The sequence below is a fragment of the Odocoileus virginianus genome, chromosome 5 (assembly GCF_023699985.2).
Source record: "Odocoileus virginianus isolate 20LAN1187 ecotype Illinois chromosome 5, Ovbor_1.2, whole genome shotgun sequence".
In the NCBI taxonomy this organism is placed as follows: Eukaryota; Metazoa; Chordata; class Mammalia; order Artiodactyla; family Cervidae; genus Odocoileus; species Odocoileus virginianus.
In genome coordinates, this window is record NC_069678.1 from 59,431,136 (window position 1) to 59,456,098 (window position 24,963).

A 24,963-nucleotide genomic window follows, 5' to 3' on the forward strand; every position below is an offset into this window, starting at 1 on the left:
AGTCACCATCTGCAGTGATTTTGGAGTCCCAAAAAATAAAGTCTGACACTGTTTCCACTGTCTCTCCATCTATTCCCCATGAAGTGATGGGACCAGATGCCATGATCTTAGTTTTCTGAATGTTGAGCTTTAAGCCAACTTTTTCACTCTCATCTTTCATCAAGAGGCTTTTTAGTTCCTCTTCACTTTCTGCCATAAGGGTGGTATCATCTGCATATCTGAGGTTATTGATATTTCCCCCAGCAATCTTGATTCCAGCTTGTGTTTCTTCCAGCCCAGCGTTTCTCATGACGTACTCTGCACATAAGTCAAATAAGCAGGGTGACAATATACATACTTGACATACTCCTTTTCCTATTTGGAACCAGTCTGTTGTTCCATGTCCAGTTCTACTGTTGCTTCCTGATCTGCATATAGGTTTCTCAAGAGGCAGGTCAGGTGGTCTGGTATTTCCATCTCTTTCAGAATTTTCCATAGTTTATTGTGATCCACACAGTCAAAGGCTTTGGCAGTCAATAAAGCAAAAATAGATGTTTTTCTGGAACTCTCTTGCTTTTTTCTATGATCCAGCGGATGTTGGCAATTTGATCTCTGGTTCCTCTGCCTTTTCTAACACCACTTGAACATCTGGAAGTTCACAGTTCATGTATTGCTGAAGACTGGCTTGGAGGATGTTCAGCATTACTTTATTAGCGTGTGAGATGAGTGCAATTGTGTGGTAGTTTGAGCATTCGTTGGGATTGCCTTTCTTTGGGATTGGAATGAAAACTGACCTTTTCCAGTCCTGTGGCCACTGCTCAGTTTTCCAAATTTTTGGCATATTGAGTGCAGCACTTTCACAGGATCATCTTTCAGGATTTGAAATAGCTCAACTGGAACTCCATCACCTCCACTAGCTTTGTTTGTAGCGATGCCTCCTAAGGCCCACCTGACTTCACATTCCAGAATGTCTGGCTCTGGGTGAGTGATCACACCATTGTGATTATCTGGGTCATGAAGATCTTCTTTGTACAGTTCTTCTGTGTATTCTTGCCACTTCTTCTTAATATCTTCTGCTTCTGTTAGGTCCATACCATTTCTGTCCTTTATCGAACCCATTTTTGCATGAAATGTCCCCTTGCTATCTCTAATCATCTTGAAGAGATCTCTAGTCTTTCCAATTCTGTTGTTTTCCTCTATTTCTTTGCATTGATCGCTGAGGAAGGCTTTCTTATCTCTCCTTGATATTCTTTGGAACTCTGCATTCAAATGGGAATATCTTTCCTTTTCTCCTTTGCTTTTTGCTTCTCTTCTTTTCACAGCTATTTGTAAGGCCTCCTCAGACAACCATTTTGCCTTTTGGCATTTCTTTTCCATGGGGATGGTCTTGATCCCTGTCTCCTGTACAATGCCATGAACCTCTGTCCACAGTTCATCAGGCACTCTGTCTGTCAGATCTAGCCCCTTAAATCTACTTCTCACTTCCACTGTATAGTCATAAGGGATCTGATTTAGGTCATACCTGAATGGTCTAGTGGTTTTCCCTACTCTCTTCAGTTTACGTCTGAATTTGGCAATAAGTAGTTCATGATCTGAGCCACAGTGAGCTCCCGGTCTTGTTTTTGCTGACTTTATAGAGCTTCTCCATCTTTGGCTGCAAAGAATATAATCAATCTGATTTTGGTGTTGACCATCTGGTGATGTCCATGTGTATATTCTTCTCCTGTGTTGTTGGAAGAGGGTGTTTGCTATGACCAGCGCGTTCTCTTGGCAAAACTCTATTAGCCTTTGCCCTGCTTCATTCTGTACTCCAAGGCCAAATTTGCCTGTTACTCCAGGTGTTTCTTGACTTCCTACTTTTGCATTCCAGTCCCCTATAATGAAAAGGGCATCTTTTTTGGGTGTTAGTTCTAAAAGGTCTTGTAGGTCTTCATAGAACCAATCATCTTCAGCTTCTTCAGCTTTACTGGTTGGGGCATAGGCTTGGATTACCGTGATATTGAATAGTTTGTCTTGGAAACAGAGATCATTCTGTCGTTTTTGAGACTGCATCCAAGTACTGTATTTCAGACTCTCTTGTTGACCATGATGGCTACTCCATCTCTTCTAAGGGATTCCTGCCCACAGTAGTAGATATAATGGTCATCTGAATTAAATTCATTCATTCCAGTCCATTTTGGTTCGCTGATTCCTAGAATATCGACATTCACTCTTGGCATCTCCTGTTTGAACACTTCTAATTTGCCTTGATTCATGAACCTAACATCCCAGCTTCCTATGCAATTTTGCTCTTTACAACATCGGACCTTGCTTCTACCACCAGTCACATCCACAACTGGGCATTGTTTTTGCTTTGGCTCCATCCCTTCATTCTCTCTGGAGTTATTTCTCCACTGATCTCCAGTAGCATATTGGGCACCTACTGACCTGGGGAGTTCCTCTTTCAATATCCTATCATTTTGCCTTTTCATACTGTTCATGGGATTCTCAAGGCAAGAATACTGAAGTGGTTTGCCATTCCCTTCTCCAGTGGACCACATTCTGTCAGACCTCTCCACCATGACCCAGCTGTCCTGGGTGGCCCCATACAGCATGGCTTAGTTTCATTGAGTTAGAAAATGCTGTGGTCCGTGTGATCAGACTGGCTAGTTTTCTGTGATTGTGGTTTCAGTGTGTCTGCCCTCTGATGCCCTCTCACAACACCTACTGTCTTACTTGGGTTTCTCTTACCTTGGATGTGGGGTATCTCTTCACAGCTGCTCCAGCAAAGCGCAGTCGCCTCTCCTTACCTTGGATGAGGGGTATCTCCTCACGGCCACCCCTCCTGACCTGACCCCTCCATAGGTGTAGGTTGCCACTAATCTGCTTTCTGTTTCTGCAGATTTGCTCTTAAATTCTTCAGAAGATCTGCTAAAAGCAATGTCTATTATGGGAATATGCAAAATTTTGGATGCAATTTCTAGAGAAACAGAGGCCTCAGTTTAAACTTAAAAGGAATATGCTTAATAAACTCAGACCCTATCTCTACCAAGTTGGCACTAAAGGAAGAAACTCTCTGTGGTGATGGTGGATGGTAAGGTCTTGTAGCTCTCATTCCTGTGTCTCTGCCTAACCTGAGATCTCTGCACATATACAATTTGCTCCAAAATTTTTACACATAATCTCCACATGTGAATGTCAGCCATGAGGTTCCATCTCCTTCATCTTTACCATTTGTTTCTTCTGGGAGCAGCAGAAACCTAAAAGATTCCAGTCAGCATGAAGAGTGGTGTCTCTGAACATCCATTAAGGTATTGTGATTGTTGTTTTCCAGTCACTAAATCCTCTTTGCGACCCCATGAACTGCAGCACACCAGGCTTCCCTGTCCTTCCCCATCTCTGTTTGCTCAAACTCACGTCCACTGAGTCGGATAAAGGCTCCTATTCGTCATTTATTATATCCGAGCATTGTATTTATAATTCTCTCTTATAATTTTTAAGTTTTATGGATACCACCTGCACATGTATTATTTGTTTTGTTTTTGCTAGCTCCTGGTAAATGTATCACCAGGAAGAAACCTTCTGCCAATAATCTTTGTTTAATATTGTTACCTCTGACCTACTTCACAGACACCAAGGAGCACCGAGGGGGAACCTTTAGAGAAAAAGAGCAATGTTTGAGCTCCTACGGGATGAATAAGAATGGCTTTGTACTCTCAATCAGGTTAAAATTTCAAGAATGTTTTATATGGCTTATTTTAGAATAATAAATAAGACTTTTATTACCATATATTTTAATTTTTAAGCTTTATCACCATGTTCAGGGAATTCTTGGCAGAGAAAACTGGAAGCACTTGAAAGCACACACAGACTAAATTACCTTTGCATTCACTGTAAGATCTGTCCTCCAATTCACCATGCCAATCTCATGCTCATTTGCCACAGACACTCAGAGACTTTTTTTTATGTATTTATTTTTAACTGAAGGATAATTGTTTTATAGTATTGAGTTAGTTTCTGCCATACATCAAAATGAATCATCCATAGGTATAAGAAATTGTTTTTGCTTTTGTGTTCTGTCTTGGAATCCACAAGCTCCTTCCTACTTCATATTTTCTTACTTCAGTTTCTTTGGCTTCTTCTTTAAGTCTTGTAAAGCTGGTTTATTCTCATTGTTCAGGCCTTAACTCAGAAGGCTTTCTGACCACATAATACAAAAAAATTGTCCCTCTCTCACATTGTGCTCTCAAAGTACATATTGCTCTCTAAAAATGATGTCAGTGACATATTTATTTACTTGTTTATTCACTGCTTCTTTCTATCAGTGTGTAAACTCCATGAAGACCAAGGCCTTGCCTGTTTTGTTCATCACAGAATCCTTAGGGCTCAGAACAGTGCTTGATACACAGGCAGATGTTCAGTAAATAGTTGTTGATTTAAATGCTTATTTTCAGAATGAATAAATAGTAATAAGGATAAAATATACTTTCGGTTTCCAAAGAGGTTTACATACATGCACTTGGAACTTCACTGAATGTTTTTAAACCTAAAAACTTGCTACTTATTGTAATGTCCAAAATAAAATGTTTTCAAAAGAGTAAAATGAAAAATAACAATCTTTTTTTTTCTTCTAAAATTTTTCTTTTGGTTTGACATATTCAAAATTAATTTAAAGGAAGGGGAATACATCAAACAAAAATTAATTTTAAGTGGATTATACTACTAAATGTAAAATCCAATTCTACTTTAAAAATCTATAAAACTTACAATAAAACATAGGAGTATAGCTTTGTGATTCTGGGTTAGGCAAAGGCTTTTAGATGTGACAACAAAAGCACAAGTGACAAAAGAAAAACAGATAAACTGGACTTCATCACAAAAGACCACATTAGATTAAAAAGCTTTTATGCTACAAAGGACACCACCAAGAAAGTGGAGAGTCAGCCCACAGAACTGGGACGAAATATGCAAATTATATAACTGATAAGGCTCTTCATCTAGAATATAGAAGAATTCTTACAATTCTATAATTAAAAAATAAATATAACTAGCCAGAAAACAGCAAGGATCTAAATAGACATTCTCCAAAGCAGATATACAAATGGCCAATAAGCATGTTAAGGATGCTCAACATCATTAGCTATTAGAGAAATACAAATCAAAACTACAGTGAGATACCACTTCACATCTATTGCTGCTAAGTCACTTCAGTCGTGTCCAACTCTGTGCGACCCCACAGACGGCAGCCCACCAGGCTCCCCCATCCCTGGGATTCTCCAGGCAAGAATACTGGAGTGGGTTGCCATTTCCTTCTCCAATGCATGAAAGTGAAAAGTGAAAGTGAAGTCGCTCAGTCGTGACTGACTCTTAGCGGTCCCATGGACTGCAGCCTACCAGGCTCCTCTGTCCATGGGATTTTCCAGGCAACAGTACTAGAGTGGGGTGCCATTGCCTTCTCTGTCACACACCCATTAGGATGGCTTATAATCAAAAGAGAAATACCAGATGTGGAGAATTTGGAATTCTCATAATTGTTACTGGGATTGCTAAATGGTGCACCCACTTTGGAAAACAGACTGGCTACTCAAAATGCTAAACATAAGTTACCACATTATTGAGCAATTCCATTCCGAGATGTATATCCCAGAGAAATGAAAGCATATGTCCACACAAGTCCTGTAAATATTCACAGAATTATTCATAAGACCTACAAAGCAGAAATAATGCAAATGTCTATCAACTGGTTAATGTATAAATAAAATACAATGGAATATTATTCATTCATAAAAAGGAATGAAGTACTGATACATGCGACAACATGGATGAACTTAGAAAACACTGTGCTAAGGGAAAGAAGCCAATCACAAAAGATCACATGATTCCAAGCATATGAAATGTCCAGAATAGGCAAATCTACATATAGTCAAAGCTATGGTTTTTCCACCAGTCATGTATGGATGTGAGCTGGACCATAAGGAAAGCTAACCTCTGAAGAATTGATGCCTTTGAATTGTGGTGTTGGAGAAGACTCTTGAGAGTCCCTTGGAATGCAAAGAGATTAACCCAGTCAATCCTAAAGGAAATCAGTCCTGAATATTCATTGGAAGGACTGATGCTGAAGCTGCAGCTCCAATACTTTGGCCACCTGATGCAAAGAATTGACTCATTGGAAAAGACCCTGATGCTGGGAAAGATTGAAGGCAGGAGGAGAAGGGGACAACAGAGGATGAAATGGCTGGATGGCATCACAGACTCAATGGCTCTAAGTTTGAGCAACCTCTAGGAGTTGGTGATGGACAGGGAAGCCTGGCATGCTGCAGTCCATGGGTTTGCAAAAGCTGGACACAATTGAGCAACTGAACTGAACTGATGAGACAGAAAGTAGATTAGTGGTTGCCCAGGGCTGGGGGTTGAGAGAACAAGGAGCGCCAGTTAATGAATATGAGTTTCTTAAAAATGTTCTAAAATTAGATAATGGTAATAGCTGCACCACTCAGTGAAAATACTAAAAAAAAAAAAAAAAAACAACCAAAAAAACCACTTCGAATAGCACTCTTTAGATAGGTGAATTATATGGTATGCGATTAATTCTCAATAAAGGTGTGTGTTTTTTTAAGAGTACAGTGTAGGGAAAAAGAGGAAGGGAAGTTTAAAATCAAGGGTATCTATCTTCAAATAAATTTGAGGGGGCAAAATAGAGTGCAATATTTCCATTTTTAGCTTTGATAGCCTAAGTTTAGCAATAGCCAAGACTTGCCATATTATATTTATCATTCTATCCTCAGACAGAAGATTTGATATTTTCTTCATAAGAACCATCTTTATGATGGTAATGATAACCCTATATGCAAAACAGAAAAAGAGACTCAGATATATAGAACAGACTTGTGGACTCTGGGAGAAGGCAAAGGTGGGATGTTTCAAGAGAACAGCATTGAAACATGTATATTATCTAGGGTGAAACAGATCACCAGCCCAGATTGGGTGCATGAGACAGGTGCTCGGGCCTGGTGCACTGGGAAGACCCAGAAGGATCGGGTGGAGAGGGAGGTGGGAGGGGGGACTGGGATGGGGAATACATGTAAATCCATGGCTGATTCATTTCAATGTATGACAAAAACTACTGTAATGATGTAAAGTAATTAGCCTATAAAAAAAAATCAACAAAAAAAAAATAAAGTAAAAAAATAAAAAAACAAAAGAAAAAAAAAACAATGTTATCAATACTCGCTTTAAATTTAAATAGAATAAATACTCAATTAAAATGAAAAAAAAAAAGAACCATCTTTATTGCTTTTGTTTTAAAAATGCATTATATACTCAGAGTATACTAAAAATTAGATTCTCTTAACATTTATATGATACCTGTATCCAGTGTCCCCAAAGTACTAGAATAATAGTTTTCTTTTGCTATAGGTGGTAGCCATGTAAGGATGAAAGACTTTGATTCCTCTATCATGTTACTTACAAGTATAACAGGTCAGTGCTCAGGCTGTGAGATCAGATTGTTTGGACTCTTCTAGGCAATGTGAATTTGGGAGAGGTACTTAACCATAGTTTCCTCAAGTATAAAAGGGGAGTAGTAATATTTACTCCAAATTGTTGTTCTGAGAATTTAAGGAAATGACTCATGTAAGGTATTCAGCACAGTGTAAAGTGCATAGCAAATGCTCAAACTGTAGTCCTTGCTAGTAATTATTATTAGAATATAGCAACAGTAACAGTGGGTTGAGATCTTTTAGAAATGGGTAAAAACAAGTTGTAATGTAGTTGATAACTGAGTACTAGCATCCTAAAAACAAATGAGGGCTGGAAGGAGGTATACTATTCCTTTTATCAGTGTCATTAACATTAAGCAACTATATTATATATTCAGTCAAGACACTTGGCTAGTTTCCAGCATTTATTGCTAGAGAACTCTAGAGAGCATGCTATAGATAAGGTTGTGAAGTTGCACAAGTATTTTTCAGAGAACAATATGTGATTCAAGCATTGCTAAAGAGAGCTGATATTTAAGGCTACATTTCTAATCAGTGATATCTTATAACTTGACAGTTTACAACTCCTGCCTTTCATTTGAATAACAGGTCTGCCAAGAAATCTCCTTTTCCTTCTCTCTTGAGGTTTATTTGGCCAATATTCTTTCTATTAAGAGTAGTAGGAACTTTTAAATATTCATAAAGAAACTTAACTTCTCAGAAGGAAACATTTGCAAAAATAATTACATATAAAATAAAATCGACTGTGAGATGTAAAAGAACTGGAATTTTGATCTTTACTTGTATACTTTAAAAATGGGCTTTAAAACTTCTCTGGAGTAACCAAAATTCCAGGAGAGACAAAAGGGAGAGAAGGAAGTTGAAAAGTGCTAAGAAAATTCATAGCCATACAATTTTGCTACATATAGCATATTTTTAAATATTCTTGTAAGAATGCTTGCTGTCATAAAGATCTGTTTGAAGAAACCAGAAACCTGTACCTAGGATAAAAATGACTAGTCAGGCCTGACCTACTCCCCAGACTGTGGTGGTGGTGGTGGTGGTGTTTAGTTACTAAGTCCTGTCCTGACTCTTCTGTGAACCCATGGTAGTAAGCAAGGCTCCTCTGTCCGTGGGATTTCCCAGGCAAGAATACTGGAATGGATTGTCATTCCCTTCTCCAGGGGATCTTCCTGACCCAAGGATCGAACCTGCATCTCCTGCACTGGCAGGTGGACCCGTTATCACTGAGCCACTAGAGAAGCCCTTCCAGACTGTAGTAGGAGTGGGTAAGTTACTTAGTCTCTTTGTGCTTCATTTTTCTCATCTTAAAAAAGCAATGATACCTTTCCCACAGAGTTGATGTAAGGATTAAATGAGATTACATAAATAAAGTGCACCAAGCACATAATAAAACATAAGTTTTAGTTCTTGATGTTGCTGTGACAGAGGCCAGAAAGTGGAAAGAAGAGGAGCTGTAGCAGATGTCTCAAAGATGCAGATATTAACAGACCCTGTGAAAGAGAACGAGTTTGTTAAACCATGGTGATCTTCCGAGCTATTTTCAAAGGGGCATGAAGAGTATGATCAAAAACTCCTTGTCCTTTGTCTTGGTAAAAGTCGTAAGAGCCAGAGCTTATGGAAGGAGGTAAGGTCTGTGTGTGAGACGGGGGAGTGTGTGTGGCAGGGGCTGAGGCCACAGAGAAATACCTGACCTTGAGGAATAGGGGCTGTATTTAGAAAACCACTAGGCTTGCTGCCACATGCCTGTAATATGACTTTTATTTTCCCTGTTAAGAAAGTGAAGTGACAGTCCCTCAGTTGTGTCCGACTCTTTGCGACCCCATGAATTGCAGCACGCCAGGCCTCCCTGTCCATCACCAACTCCCGGAGTTTACTCCAACTCATGTCCATAGAGTTGGTGATCCAGCCATCTCATCCTCTGTCATCCCCTTCTCCTCCTGCCCCCAATCCCTCCCAGCATCAGGGTCTTTTCCAATGAGTCAACTCTTCGCATGAGGTGGTCAAAGTATTGGAGTTTCAGCTTCAGCATCAGTCCTTCCAATGAACACCCAGGACTGATCTCCTTTATGAACAACATTTAAGTCTTATTAAATATTGGAAATTAACTTATACTGATTGATTTCTATCAGAAGGCAGTCTGGGTTAAAAAATTGATGTCAAGTGTCTCACAGTGGAGTTAGAAGACTGGAGTTAACTCCTGGCACTTAAACTTTTACAGACGTGAACTTAAACTTTTACAGACGTGAACCTGACAAGTCATTTCAACTAGGAAATGGTTTCACCTGTGAAAAGGGAAAATTATTTACCTAGCAAGTTGTTGTTGACATTAAGGTTATTCATAGTACCTGGAAAATAAGAGATGCATTTTCTATATTCTGCGTCAATAGAAAAAGGTTTAAAAATCATAATACATTTCCCCTCACCGTGTTGCCAAATATGCTTGAATATACATGACACCCTTTTAAAGGACTTTAATATTCTCAGCTAATACCAATGAGAATTAAAGACAATTCTGACATATTTCTCTCCCCTCACTGCAACTCTTAGCACATCACACATTCAGATGCTCTTCAGATAACATTCTAATGTTATTTCTTGAGTACCTTTTACTAATACCCAATCCTTGACTTGTCAGGCACTAATGTTAGTCTAGACTCTAGAAAGTGTTTCTACAAACAATGCCTTTTGGAGGCTTTCCCAGTGTCTGGCTAGTGCTGTACTGCCAGGAATTAACAATTAAAGTACCGGTCGCAAGACGGCCCTTCTCATCCAAGAAAAGCGCGCAACACTCACTTTGCTAGTTCAACTTGTCTTTCGGATTAATTCCGCTGCTCGAGTTCAAGTCCCCGCGAGAGGAAGCGTATTCCGCCTCACATTAAACAGAGACTGTTCGATTCGTTATGAGGGCTGAAGGAGGGCAACTCCAGCAACTGAGCAGCTAGGGATTTGGAAGAGAGCGGGTTCCGCTTTCGCGAGGCCAGTGCGGCACCTCAGCAACCCGCCAGCCCTGGAAGTTTGTGAGTCTCCGCTTGTAAGACTGATGGTCACCTTGACCCCTCCCGGAGAGGTGGGGAAAGTTAGTCCTGGGCCGGAGGCGGGGAGTAAAACCGAAGACTGAGAACTTTCGCGAGCAAAACACGCCGTCACGTTTTCCTGTTTTCAGTGCAGCAGGAGACCCAAAGAGTTTAAGGGTGGCGAGAGCAGGTGGCAGGACTCCGCCCACCACCGCGCTTCTCCCTCAGCTTGCACGCCCCACTCCCTCGGTGAGGTCCCGCCTCTGAGGCGCGCGCGAAGAGTTGTTAAGCCGTGTATTCTGGGAATTGTAGTCCTGGTGCCGGGAGCCGCCTCAGGAAAAGCGACTCTGGCCTACAGACCCCGTGGTACCGTGCGGCGCTGGCCGCTCCCGGATGTGTGCCTAGCGCCGGAAGAGAAGACAGCCCCCCTCTCTCGGCCCGGCCATCTTGTGGGAAGAGCTGAAGCAGGCGCTCTTGGCTCGGCGCGGCCCGCTGCAATCCGTGGAGGAACGCGCCGCCGAGCCACCATCATGCCTGGGCACTTACAGGAAGGCTTTGGCTGCGTGGTCACCAACCGATTTGACCAGTTATTTGACGACGAATCGGACCCCTTCGAGGTGTTGAAGGCAGCAGAGAACAAGAAAAAAGAAGCCGGCGGGGGCGGCGTCGGGGGCCCTGGGGCCAAGAGCGCAGCTCAGGCCGCAGCTCAGACCAACTCTAATGCGGCGGGGAAACAGCTACGTAAAGAGTCCCAGAAAGACCGCAAGAATCCGTTGCCCCCCAGCGTCGGCGTGGTTGACAAGAAGGAGGAGACGCAGCCTCCTGTGGCGCTTAAGAAAGAAGGTAAAGCAGTGGTAGAAGGTGGGAGACACCCGGGATGGAGGGAAGGAGCGAGAGGACTTGGGGCTAACACTCGCCTCTGGGGCTCCGAGGGTTCGCGGGAGACTTGGCCGCCGGTATCCCCGCGTTTCCCTCAACTCGACAAAAGCCAGGTCCTGCGATGGTGTTGGGAGCGTGTAAGCACAAGTTCAAACCGCCACCTGCAGGGATACTGGAACCACCCCTTCCCGCCTCAGGTCTGAGTCGAGAAGCGTGGTCCGGATCCTGGGAGGCTGTTGCCTTCCCGCCGGATTCCTTGGCGGGCGAGCGCATGGACCGAGGCTCGGTGAAGGGAGCCACTCCTCGGAACACTTGTAGTGAAGCGGGTAGCGGGGGCTCCGCGGCTTCTTCCTGCTCAGAGCTCCCCCCTCAGTCTGCTGCTCTGAGGTGAGGTTGTCTCCTTTAGGCTCCTCTCTTGCCATCTTGTCCCAGGATGTCGCGGGGTACGCTCGAGAAAGAGGGTCGAGTTTTCTGCCTACGCACACCCCACCCCGCCACCCGCATGTTCGAACCTCTCGGATATTGTGGAATAAGCTGCCCTTTTAGGTGCACACGTGCTTTATTGTCCACCCCTCGCCCCGTCAACTATTACAAACTTAATAACTTGCTGGAGTGACTCAAGCTGTTGGGAGAGGAATTTGGCCACTCGGGATTGACCAGAAGTGGGAATTCTGAATGAAAACGTGTTGGCAGGAAATCCTGAAACTCTTCTCGAGTCAAGATCTTTTTATCTACCCGGTCGAAGCCCCGCGTCCCCCGACCCCCACCCCTCACGCAGTGTTTGGTGTGGTGTGCCCCTGGCCTGAGCCTTGTCGCTGTCACAGCGGTAGCCACCGCAGAGTCCTTTTGAAACTATGGCTTTTTCTCCCCATGTGCGTGAAGCATGGTCTGCATTTCATTGGCGGGTAGTAGCTGCTTCCAGGTCATTGTAAATTTCGCGGGATTGCCTTGAACTTGGGGTTTGCACTCTCCCTCATTCCTGGTTTCTCTTTGGTGGTGGGTGAAAAAGCATAGCAGTGAGGAGTAAGGAAAAATCCTTAAAGATCCGAAGTAAGTAAGTGTAGGACCTAAGCTCTGAATCGTAGAGATTACCTCTGTGTGTTGAAAGTTAAAATTTTGCCACGTGCTTCAGAAAGGAGTTCTTAGCTTTAGTTGAATTTGATAGCGTTCAACTAATTTGAAAATGAAAACAATTGTGTTAGGTTTTGGTTTAGAATTTTTAAGAAATAGAGAGAACTTTGTGAGGCTTGGGATGAAGAACCTAGGTGGTAAATAAAACAATTATATTAAAATTACAGGTTGGAGAGGGAAGCACAAGTTGGAGTATTAGAAAGCATGCATCTTTGAAGCTAAATACTCAGTCAGCTAGTCTTTATAGCAGGCTATACAGGCTGTAGCACAGTGTAATAAATCATTTAATTTCTATGTTAAGGCACACTGACTTGTGTAGTTATTTAAACTGCTCGCGTTTACCTCCTTTATCACACTAATTCAAAGAAGGTACATGAAAAAATGAAATCTGAAGTGTGTTCACTCGTTTTGAATGTTCAAAACATGAGGTGTGCTTTAAACCCCTCAGTTTGATCATAAAGTCCGTTTATGAAATAAACTTTGACCTGGAACCTAGTATTTTAAATTATAGTTAGTTCATAATATGAGCAGGATTGCATTTACCATTCAGTAGTCTTTCCTTGGGAAAATTTCCATTAATAGCTATCAACATTTTCCTTAGGTCAGCATTTCAGAGCACACTTAACCTTAAATTGCATAAAACACAGGTTATAAAAATGTTGAATGAAAAAAATTCATTTTGAGAGCCTACTATGTAGCAGTCATTCCTAGGCATTGGGGAAGTATAGACCTGTAGACAAAGTCCTGGACACTTGCAGTAGGAAGAATTGTTAATCTGATCATGTGTTCTGTGCCTTTGAATAGAGGTCCTGGCACAGTCCTAGATATGCTTTAGGTAGGTATTTACTGTTTATATTCTATGAATTTTGTAGGTTGTCTTTTGCCCACTTGAGGAACTTGAGAATCGACACCACTGAACATCACTAACTAAAGTCTGTTCTCATTTGTTTTTTAATGTTGAAAGCCTGGAATATAGTGAAAAATCTAGAGACACATTTTTAAATGTCAATTGCTGCATGGATTTATTTGTAAGTGTTTTAGATTCTGTAAGCCTGATACTGAATATTGGAGTGGGGAAGCAAGCCATTGTTCATTTGGGTGTGTGAGGCTTGGGTATTATAAGAACTGGTTCTGTAGCTCCACCCCATAGACTACCTCTGAAGAAATTTTTTTAAAATGCCTTGGTGTAAGGTCTAACATTTGTGATCTGTCCTGAGAGTTTATGTGGAACGGACCTTAAAATACATTTAAGAGTTTGACATTTACCATTTGACTGCAAGCAGCTGAACAGTTGGGTGCATCTTGCTGGTGGTACACTTTCTTAGAAAGAACCAGAGTGAACCAACTTAATATCTTGTGAAATCAATTCCTCAGGTGACTGTCAGAAATTGTGGTTTGGGAATTAGAGCATACCTAAACTTTTACAGTCATAAATTTAACCATCAGTCTACTTATATCCTTAAGGCCACCATGGGGCCTTTTGGCCTTTGACACAAACAGAAAAAAGGTAAGGAAGAGGGAAATCAGTAAATGCTTCAGCCATCATTTAGTGTCACAAGTTTATGTTTCTTTTATCTTGCTTAATTTGTGTATATGGGTTTTAAAGATTTTTTGAAAACATAATTGTAAGGGCAAACTAAAAAAAATTTCTCCATAATAATAGTTTCTGGTTGCATAACAGTGTGTTTTAAAATTAGGTGTGGTATGTATGTATATGTTTACACACACACACACACACACACACATGTAAACTGCAGGAGGAAGGGGGTAAGTAGCTATTTTCAACTGTGGAGATGTAATCTTTATAAAATTTTTTTATTGAAGTATAGTTCATTTACAAAATATGTTACTTTCTGCTGTGCACTGAAGTGATTCAGTTATACATGTGTGTATATATAATCTTTTTTAATATATTTCATTATGGTTTGTCACAGGATATTGAATATAGTTTCCCATATTATACAGTAGGACCTAATTATTCATTGGACATAATCTTAAATGTCATTTGCTTTCCCTTCAGTTTTGTAATTTGATAAAATCATCACTTTTTTTTTCCTCTTGTTTTTCCTCTTCAGATTATATAAAATAAAATAATGCCTTCACTGTCGGTGTGTTGTTTTTTTTTTTTAAAGGGTTCTTATCTAGTTATTGTGTTGGTTTGCTTGACTATTATGTGTAAATGGCTACTGTTATTAATTGTTTTTACTATATCATTTGCTTAAAATTTCTTTGAATTTAGAATTTTAAATTAAGAGGTGGGCATCTTGAAAAGTGAGAGAAATAACTAAATGACTTCCAGGTCAGTTACAGAGAATGCTTTAGGGGGGGAATGGTTTGGCAAACTAAAATGGAATTTTGAAACAAGTTTATTTAAATAGAAATTTTTCTAAAGTACTTCGTTAAACTTCAGAGGTGCCCAGTGTTAGCCTTTTTCAATAGGAAGTGCTAGTAGTGGACTTAAAGAGTAGTAGTATTTTTTTTTCTAACAGTCTAGGCCTAAATGTTTTGTGTTGCAGAAATGATTTGCTTATATGGGTTTTTTTTTTTTTTTAATCATTTTAGGAATAAGACGTGTTGGAAGAAGACCTGATCAACAACTTCAGGGTGAAGGGAAGATAATTGATAGGAGACCAGAAAGGCGACCACCTCGTGAGAGAAGATTTGAAAAGCCACTTGAAGAAAAGGGTGAAGGAGGAGAATTTTCCGTTGATAGGCAAGATTGTTTCTTAATCTTTTCATGTACTGTCAGTTTATAGACATACATCTTAACACATATAAATTGAACATAATTGCCAGGAAGCAGTGTGGCTGGTTAATTTTATCAGTTTTTTCAGCAGACCATGTGTGTGTGTTATTAATGACATTTTGGTAACAGTTTTTGGTATTCAGACTTGGATATCTTGTAGTGAAACACCTCAATTATGCAGGTTAGATGTGTTTAATTTTTAAATATATGAGTAAATATCAGTTTTATTAGATTATATTATGAAATGAGTAACAGTGGAAGAGTATATGCATTAGTAGTAAAAGAGAATGTCAAAATAATTTTCTTTCTTTGGTGAATTTCCTAGTTCTGATTCCCTTTAACTGTTTAGAAATAGACTATTTTGAATTTTCTAAAACATATTTAACAGTTGGGATATGAGCCAGTAAATACGTTCCTATATTTTTGAGTCTTTGACTTTCCCTCATTCTTTTTTCCAGAAATCTTAGAAGTATGTAATATCTTTCATTTGTTGTAGACCGATTATTGACCGGCCTATCCGAGGCCGTGGTGGTCTTGGAAGAGGTCGAGGAGGTCGTGGACGAGGAATGGGCCGGGGAGATGGCTTTGATTCTCGTGGCAAACGTGAATTTGATAGGCATAGTGGAAGTGATAGATCGTAAGTCTTATATTGGTTCTTATTATACTTTACTGTTTGAATCTACTTCTTTAATAAAACAAAATTTGAATTTCTAGACCTAAAGAGTATTATGTTAACTCAGTTTTGTTAGTTCTTTTTCACATTACAGTGGCCTGAAGCATGAGGACAAACGTGGAGGGAGCGGATCTCACAACTGGGGAACTGTCAAAGATGAATTAACGTTGGTATTCCGGTTCTTTAATAAATAATTTTGATAAAATTGTATAGTTTACTTTTGAGGTCTGCCCTTAATTCTGTTAAATATTTACTTGTCCTTGGGACAAGAATGGATGCTGTCAACTCAGCTACTTCCTTACAAGATGATAGGTGATTTTTTGGATATGTTTGGGTTATAATGTGTCGAATGACCAATTTTCTTATGTTTGAAAAGTATGTGATACTTTTCATATAGGTATATCACTTTTATTGAAATCTTATATTGAAGTTATATGAGTATTCTGCTATTGTATGTTTCTTATTTTATAATTCTTATTCTAGCTATTGACCTTTTGGTGATTATAAAAACTTAAAAAGCTGGTGGGGCTTTATTTTAGAACTGCTGCCTTTCTAGTTTTTGAGTAATGTGCTTGAGCCATAACTTGGATCAGTATATATTTTTAAATTATTTTCTCTTAGTGTTCTACAGGGGAGTAAATTCAGTAGGAAAAAACTGGGAATGTGAGAATTTTTAAATGCTTCTGTATAAAGACTCTTTAACTACATGTAAATGGACCTAGATGCCTTTTTTTTCTTTCTTTCCTTAGAGAGTCCCCCAAATACATTCAGAAACAAATATCTTATAATTGCAGTGACTTGGAACAATCAAATGTGACTGAGGAAACACCTGAAGGTGAAGAACATCCAGTTGCGGACACTGAAAATAAGTAAGTGATTTTGTGTGTGTTGGTAATGCTTGAGCATTGCAATGTTTGGGGTTTACCAAAAAAAACCAATCTATAGACTTAATGTTAAATATTTGCTTTTTAATAGGAGAGACTTTATGGTACTCCAGTCCTTCAAATAGTAGAGGAGTACTTTACACATGTATATGTTGGGCTGTAATGGTTTGATAAATAGAAATGGTTATTTCTGTTTGAAATTAGCATTGGCATCTTAAAAAGATATGGAAGATATGTATTTTAATAAATCCTGTTAGCCCTGAGCACGAAAATTAGCTGTTTTAACCTGAGAATTATTTGCAAAGTTCAAAGTACTTTGGACTCTATATCTGTACACATTTTATACTGAGACAGTTTAAAATGAGAAAATGTGACTATTAGTTCCTCCATCTCTGAAGTTTTTTCCGTTGACATAGAATGTGGAATACAGCATTATTGGCTTGTTTTAAAATGTGTGAGGAGAGCAAGGGCCAGAATGTGTTATCATTTCACTAGCTTTCTCATTTCCTGAGTTTTTAGGTACAAGACAGTTTTGAAATTGCTTATGCAAGGGTTGGACAGTTTTAAAGACTCAAGTTATGCTGGTAGAAATAGTTTTATGCCTTCCTCTGTCTTCCATCAATACAAGCAGAAGTTATATGTCAGTCATTTCTTTCAGTATGTAGTTTAAAGTCTTGCATTGCAGATTAATTAGGTCAGTAATTCTTAATCAAGGCATGAGCAAATTATTTAGGGAAGGGATGCTTTTCTAAACTCTTTTTCTCCAGAATTGTATTTAGAGTGAAGCACTATTAATGATTAGAAAGTCATATTTATTACTAAAAATATAAATATATTAGTTATTTTTAGTTACACTATTAGTATTTTAGTTATTACTATTATTAGGTAAGAGTATATGGTGTTGAGTGATGTGTTGAACTTCGTTTTATTTTATATGAAACTATGAATATTTTGTATGATAAACAAGGGAATAGGTAAGTTAAATGAACCTTATACAACACTTAATTACTTTACAAAGCTCAACACAAATATTGTTCCCTTAATGAATAACCTTCATTTACTTAAATGAATAAATATTTAATTTGTTTAAATATTTAAACATATTTAAATCACCTTAAGGGTAATCTGTCAAGATTATAATTGTCTATACATACAAACAGTTAATGTAAGAGATATATTGGTATTGATAGGGTATTGGAAGCAAATTTTAGCTCAGTTCCCAGGACTGAAATTGGGGTTCTAGGTATTGAGCCTAAAGACCATGATGATGACATTAGCTTACATATGCAAGTAAGTGTACGTTTAAGAAACACAGTTTTGGCTAACTTTGATTGGTTCCTTTAAGTATAGTTCTTGAGTTTTTGTTTTGTTTCATTTGATTCTTAAAACAACCCTTGAAGGTAGATGTCATGGTTTCATGACGTGATAAATGTATGCTGAGTTCTATTCTTGGCTAGGTTACAACTTATGAGTAACTGGGACCTTTTTTCTATCTTTAGTTTTCTGATCTGCAAACTGACAAGGTTGGACTTGATACTTAAAATTGCATCAATTCAGTATAATCTGATCTGGGGAGTTTAAGATGAGATTTGTCAAACAGTAAAGAACAGCATGTATGGGAGTTATTTGAGCTCTGAGGCTAACTGAATCACCTGCTATCTTTGGAAAGAAGCGGTGCTCCCAAAATAGCAAACTTGTTTGGTGACAATTGAAAATTGAGATTAAATGGTGAATTCCTAGGTGCATGCTTTGTTTGTGTAAAAAGGAAACAGGATACTACATAATAGTTATAGTCTGAGAATTATATTAGAAATAACACAATTTGGTATTAAGTATTGAAAATCAATATTTTATAGAAAGTTCCATTACTAGTGAAACTTCAGTTGCTTATTCATGTACACACTGGTTTGAAAGTTAGAGTATATATAAAGATTGGATTTGTAGAAATTAAAGATTTGCTTTAAGTGTTATAAAAATGGATGAAGGAACAGTTCTTTTATATTCTTAAATATAAAACTTGGTTGTCATGGGCAGCCTAGATGATTACCTTCATGTGTGTTATGAATGACGTATTATGGAAATTAAAAATGTGTTTTAGCAGAAGCTAAGTCAGATTTCAATCACATACTGTAAGTTTTAAAAACAGTAGTGTGGTTTTAAAAAATGTGTTCTAGGTTTAATAAAGCCAGTTCAAGCTTGTGTTACTGATAGATGATCATTTAAGAGTTTATGAAGATGAATTGTATGTTCCTTCGTTATCCACATTTTCGCTGATTAAACAAACTGAATTCCTGGTTTCTACTAAGTCACCTGTTAGCCATTGGGTTACAAAGAAAACTGATTCTCCTGTCCTTGGATAATCTAGATGATTACCAACCAGCTGAGGTTGGTACTTCCTCACTTACACTTGTAAGTTCTGTGATTTTATGAGCCCCCTGCCAGGTGTAATACTGAAACATCTTCACACAGGGAGAATGAAGTTGAAGAAGTAAAGGAAGAGGGTCCAAAAGAAATGACTTTGGATGAGTGGAAGGCTATTCAAAATAAGGACCGGGCAAAAGTAGAATTTAATATCCGAAAACCAAATGAAGGTGCTGATGGGCAGTGGAAGAAGGGATTTGTTCTTCATAAGTCAAAAAGTGAAGAGGTAAAGTGAAGTTTTGTGGTGTTGAAAATGTTTAGATTTTTTTTGAATTGCATGTACAATTTTTGTTTTAAAATTTCACATGGTTAATCTGTTTATAAAGTAAAATTTTACATATGATTATTTGAGACATGTATTTTCCCCAAAGGAAAATAAACTGCATAATGATATATTCTTAAGAAATTATTCTTTGAAAGCTGTAATCTTTTTTAAAATCTTACTTAACTGGGAGTCATTAAGACTTGTATTAGGTTGAAAGGTTGGCTTTTTTATGTGGTATATCTCTAAACTGTCTGCCTGTGCCATATATAAATGATATCCAGGAATCTTTTTTTTTTTTTTAAAATACTGAAGTGGATTGCCATTTCCTCCTCCAGAGGTTCTTCCCGACCCAGGGATCGAACCTGTGTTCCTTACGTCTCCTACATTGGCAGGCAGGTTCCCTAGCACTGGCACCACCTGGGAAGCCTTATCCAGGAATCTATAGTAAATCTTTACTGAAGAGTAATAGCTTGAAGACCAGAGAATTTATGAGTTTCCTTTCCTTAGGAAACAAGGAAACTAATGAAAATACTTGAGAAAGACGTGTGACTTTTGATTTGGTAGCTTTTATTTAAGTCTTGGGGCACACATTCTTAGGGGACTATCCCACTGCTATATCTTTTTAGGGTTTATGTGAGTATGAGCTTTTAGTCACAGTTAAACTGAATTGTTATGAAGGCAACCTACAATTTAAAAACTACAGTAAAACCTTTGTACATTTTAATTTTCTAAGCAAAAAATAATTGTAAAACAAGCTTGGAAATATTCTGCACTAAAGTAGAAGTTTAGAGATGATTTTTTAAACATGGGCATCATGAAAGTAGTGTAAATGGGACAGTCTTGTGTAAATTCCTATCAGTAAAGAAAAAACATTTTGTTTTATTAGAATGCTTAGGGTTTTTTGGTAGTTCTTGCTGATAAAGTTGTTTTGGGTATCTGGAAAATCCAAAGAGAACCTTGATTTAAAGAACTATAGAAATTCACTTTGGGGAGATTATTCATTTGAACTAACAATTAAACTGCTTAGGATAATGTAAAAAAAGTACTTTGGCATCATAAGTTTTTGGGGTCCCAACAGAACTTTTCTTCAGAACAGGACACAGACATGAAATACTTTGGTATAATTTTAGATTATATCATTACCATTAATACCCTGCAACCTCTATATGAATTTTATAGACTTCTGGTTAAGTATCCCAGCTTTAAATATATTTTATATTGAGCTTTTCAGAAATAATTATTACACAAGGTAATATATATAATTAGAATTTTCTGAAAATTATAAAATGTGAAATTGGTTATGAATAACCTTGAAACTAGGACATTTTCGATATCAACCACTTACAAATGCTTGGACCCTCATAGTTAGGCTGCTTTTGTGATGTTGTACTTGAAGTCTGGCATATATGGCCTTATCACTTGAATACAGATTATCTCTGATGTGGAACTTTTGGGTTTTTTTTTTTTTTTTTTGCTTTTCACTTTCAATACTACATTTAATTACGTGAGATATTTAACACATTATAATAAAGACTTTGTGGATTTGTTTTAGATGATTTTGCTCTGCCGTAGGCTAATGTAGATGTCCTAAGCACATTGAAGGTAGGCTAGGCCAAGCTATGATGTGTTTGGTAGGTTAGGTATGTTAAATGTATTTTGGACTTAAAGATAATCAGGTTTATCAGGATGCAACCTCATTGTAACTTGATAACAGGTCTTTAAGTTTGTTGTATTCAGCGCTTTGAGTACTCTTTTTTTCTTTTTATTATACTTGTCTTCAGCTTCGCAATAAAAATGAAATAGGGAAAGAAAAACACTTTTTTGAGAAGGAGAGAACTGAATTATTGACAGCTGAGACCAGGCTCTTATTTCCTTAATTATTGCACAGTGCTATAGAAAAAAAAAACCCCTATAAATTGATCCTGGTAGTTCACTTGAAGATTGGGGATATAACCTGAATATCCAGGCTTCCTCTTAATTACCTTCAGGATTTTTTCAGTAATATATCACCTTAAGCTTTCTTGCTTCTTGCTCTAGAAATTTATAAATGGTTTTAGCTAATAAATTAATGTTGTTTTGCAATAGCTAACATTTAAAATCAGACACTTCACATATGTAATTGACTTATTTGCTAGTGATTTTGTATTTTAGGCTCCTTTAAAGTTAATATTTTTTAAATGTTAAAATATTTTTTTTTTAAATTTGAAAATATTTTTCAAAACCTTTCTTTTTAAAGAAAGACAAAAGGGATGTAATTTAGTTTGGGTATTAGATGAATAAAGGAATGAAAATCTGTTTACAAATAAAAAATTTGTACTTGAAAAGGTAATTATTAACAGTTGTAATATTACAAGATATTTAGAATGAAATACCCTTCAGAAAAGAGGATTATATATGTATTTAGAAAAATTAAAACATACTTTAGGAAGTTTCCAGCTAGAAGATTAAAACCTATTCTCCCAAATATACAAAAGAAAATCAGGCCTTAAGCAGTGTGAGATTGCTTGGCATTTTTGCAGAGTCTGTCATGTGGCTTGGGATCTGAATTTCACAAACACGATGACTTCATTTTAAAGAAGGTTCCTTTGGTAAATTTAAGGCATGGTTTTATTTGTGCACAGTTTTTGAAGGTTGTTTATGTAATGTGTTTCACTTGAATCTGTAGTTCTCCAATTTATATGGAAGAACATGTTTAAATATAAACAGAAAAGCATTTTGAGACATCTATACACAGTTTCTTCCCCAAGTCATAGCTGGTATAGAGCAAAAGTTCTCTTTAAAACTTAAGAGATTCAGTAATGTCTCTAACAGAAATATATACCATCTATCTAAAAGTCTTCATCAGAGGTTCAGATTGGAATCCTAATCTGAAGGGCATATTTTTAAATGTATTTATTCATCCCTGATGGCTCAGAGGGTAAAGAATCTGCCTGAAGTGCAGGAGACCAAGCTTCTATCCCTGGATCGGGAAGATCCCCTGGAGAAGGAAGTGGCTACCCATTGAAGGAGAATCCCATGGACGGAGGAGCTTGGTAGGCTACGGTCCATAGGGTTGCAAAGAGTCAGACACGACTGAACAACTAACACTTTATTCATACTTCACTGCTAAAGATTATAACTCAGTAGGTTTGAGATGGGGCCCAGCCACTTAAGTAGTTGTGATAATACCTCTAATCAAGTCTTGCTAGTATCACCTATAATTAAAGTTAAGGGAATATGAAGTGGAGAAAAGTGAAAGGAATTCTTACTGCTAGATTACTATAGTTGATCCCAAAGCTTACTTATTACCTGTTGTTACATTTTTTCACACAAAGGACAGGTTGTAGAAAGCTCATTGAGAAATATACAACATTGCATTCCTATCCATCAAATCACCCAGTGGCCTTCATTTGAAATTTTAGGCTCATGCTGAAGACTCAGTTATGGATCACCATTTCCGGAAGCCAGCAAATGATATTACATCTCAGCTGGAGATCAATTTTGGAGACCTTGGCCGCCCAGGACGTGGTGGCAGGGGAGGACGAGGTGGCCGTGGGCGTGGTGGACGTCCAAACCGTGGCATCAGGACTGACAAGGTAATTTTAAGATATATTCTACTCTTGTAAGTAACTTGAGGACCTCCTTTGATAGATGACTGACCTAACTCCTTTTGGGGACATAAGTAGAAGAAAAAGGTTGGCGTTCCTTTAAAAAATTACGTTTTAGGTTATATTTTTGTTTAAAGCACTTAAATGACTGTATAGTGTTGCCAGTGGTTAAGTTTATCACCCTTTATTGAACACTTAATTTAGTGCTTATCGTGGTACTGTGCTTTTAAAAAAAATTCCCATTTTATAGAAGATGAAATTCAGGTGCAAGGAACCAAGGTAATTTTGTGGTCTTTGTCTACCTGAAGTGCCAAATACCAATAATTGTCTTGACAAATCTTCACTGCTTTTTAGAGCTCAGCTTAATAAAACTTTTGTGTCCAGTATGTAATTGTGTGACATTGATTGGTTGTTGATTATTATTTTGTTCTGAGAGCTGGTCTCTTAGAGTTGGGATTCATTTTTGTCCTATTTTTTGTGATCTCCATTGCCTTGCACTGTGTGTGATACAAAACAAATTTTTCTGAATCATTTTGCTAGAAGCCCTAGTAATGGGTAGTTTTGAATTCTGATCTGCTTGATCCCAAAGTTCATGGTTTATTGATGAGATAGTATTAAAGTATTAGTGATAATTTGAGTTAGTTCATTGTGTCTTACAGTCTATTTCAGAATCAACCATAATGTCCTGAATTCTCAACATCTGATAAATTGGCACCCCATCTGCTTGATTGAGTCTGACAATGTTTAATTATAGTAGTAACTTAATATTCTAGATTTTATGGTCACCCATAACAGTGAAGTGATATTTTTCCCCCCCTCTGTAACATGGGTTCTTTTTAAAGGCCAGCATTGTGTATATGGATCTTTTTCAGTAACTTTTTTGTTTTGTAATTTGTATTGAATATTGAGTTCCTTGAATATTGAATTGAATTGAATATCGAAGCCATTGAGTTCCTTCCTATCAATTATGAATGTGCTGCTTAAATAATTGGTTTCTTAGCTTGTTTTCATTGCCATTCTTATTATTAAGTGGAAAAAATAAAAGAATATTGAACAACAGTGAATCCACATATATACCTTGTGTGAATCTACTAGTGTGATTTGTTAGAAAAACAAATAACCCATGGTGTTGCTAGGAATTTTCTCAGATCTTGATAGAAAATTTAGGCCAGGACTCATTGCAAATATTTGTAGTCCTGTTTTTTGTTTTTTTAATTTTACTGGAGTTTACAATGTTGTGTTTGTTTCTGCAGTGGATCAGTTTACACACACACAGTCACTTGTCTTAGACTCTTTATATAGGTGGTTGCAGTGCAGTCCTCAGTTGCCTGTTCATACAGTGTGTGTGTGTCCATCTCAGTCTCCCAGCTATTCCCCTCAAGTCCTATTCTGATCCATAATTTTTCCTTTTGAAAGTAAAAGCTATCATTAATTTTGCTTGTTTCTTTTTCAGTCAAGTGCTTCTGCTCCTGATGTGGATGACCCAGAGGCATTCCCAGCTCTGGCTTAACTGGATGCCATAAGACAGCCCTGGTTCCTTTGTGGACCCTCCTCTTTGAGGCTTGCATGCTTAAGGATCCCAAACGACTAAGAAATTTAAAAAAAACAAAAAACAAAAAAAAAAGACTGTCATTCATACCATTCACACCTAAAGACTGAATTTTATCTGTTTTGAAAATGAACTTCTCCTGCTACACAGAAGTAACAATATGGTAGTCAGTTTTGTATTTAGAAATGTATTGGTAGCAGGGATGTTTTCATAATTTTCAGAGATTATGCATTCTTCATGAATACTTTTGTATTGCTGCTTGCAAATATGCATTTCCAAACTTGAAATATAGGTGTGAACAGTGTGTACCAGTTTAAAGCTTTCACTTCATTTGTGTTTTTTAATTAAGGATTT

At 37.9% G+C, this 24,963-nt stretch overlaps 1 protein-coding gene and 1 long non-coding RNA gene across 5 annotated transcripts in view; one reads left to right on the forward strand and one right to left on the reverse strand.

The window, feature by feature from the left end:
* Positions 1 to 10,802, reverse strand: part of LOC139035216 (uncharacterized) — a 55,327-nt gene extending 44,525 nt beyond the window's left edge. The window contains exon 1 of the long non-coding RNA XR_011487832.1: positions 10,254 to 10,802. This is a non-coding gene — a long non-coding RNA (uncharacterized lncRNA). The remainder of the gene's footprint in view (positions 1 to 10,253) is intronic.
* A 105-nt stretch (positions 10,803 to 10,907) lies between these two features.
* Positions 10,908 to 24,927, forward strand: SERBP1 (SERPINE1 mRNA binding protein 1). 4 transcript variants are annotated; one of them, XM_020896171.2, is made up of 8 exons: positions 10,908 to 11,317; positions 15,047 to 15,197; positions 15,727 to 15,867; positions 15,980 to 16,069; positions 16,653 to 16,772; positions 19,257 to 19,434; positions 22,875 to 23,048; positions 24,514 to 24,927. In XM_020896171.2, exons 1-8 carry the CDS (start codon positions 11,005 to 11,007, stop codon positions 24,568 to 24,570), a joined length of 1,224 nt encoding a protein of 407 aa, XP_020751830.1. In that variant the 5' UTR covers positions 10,908 to 11,004; the 3' UTR covers positions 24,571 to 24,927. The 4 variants fall into 4 exon arrangements, with proteins under 4 accessions (XP_020751830.1, XP_020751831.1, XP_020751832.1 ...); XM_020896172.2 differs by having other exon boundaries at positions 15,998 to 16,069; XM_020896173.2 differs by having other exon boundaries at positions 10,909 to 11,317; positions 16,698 to 16,772.
* The last annotated feature ends 36 nt before the right edge of the window (positions 24,928 to 24,963 follow it).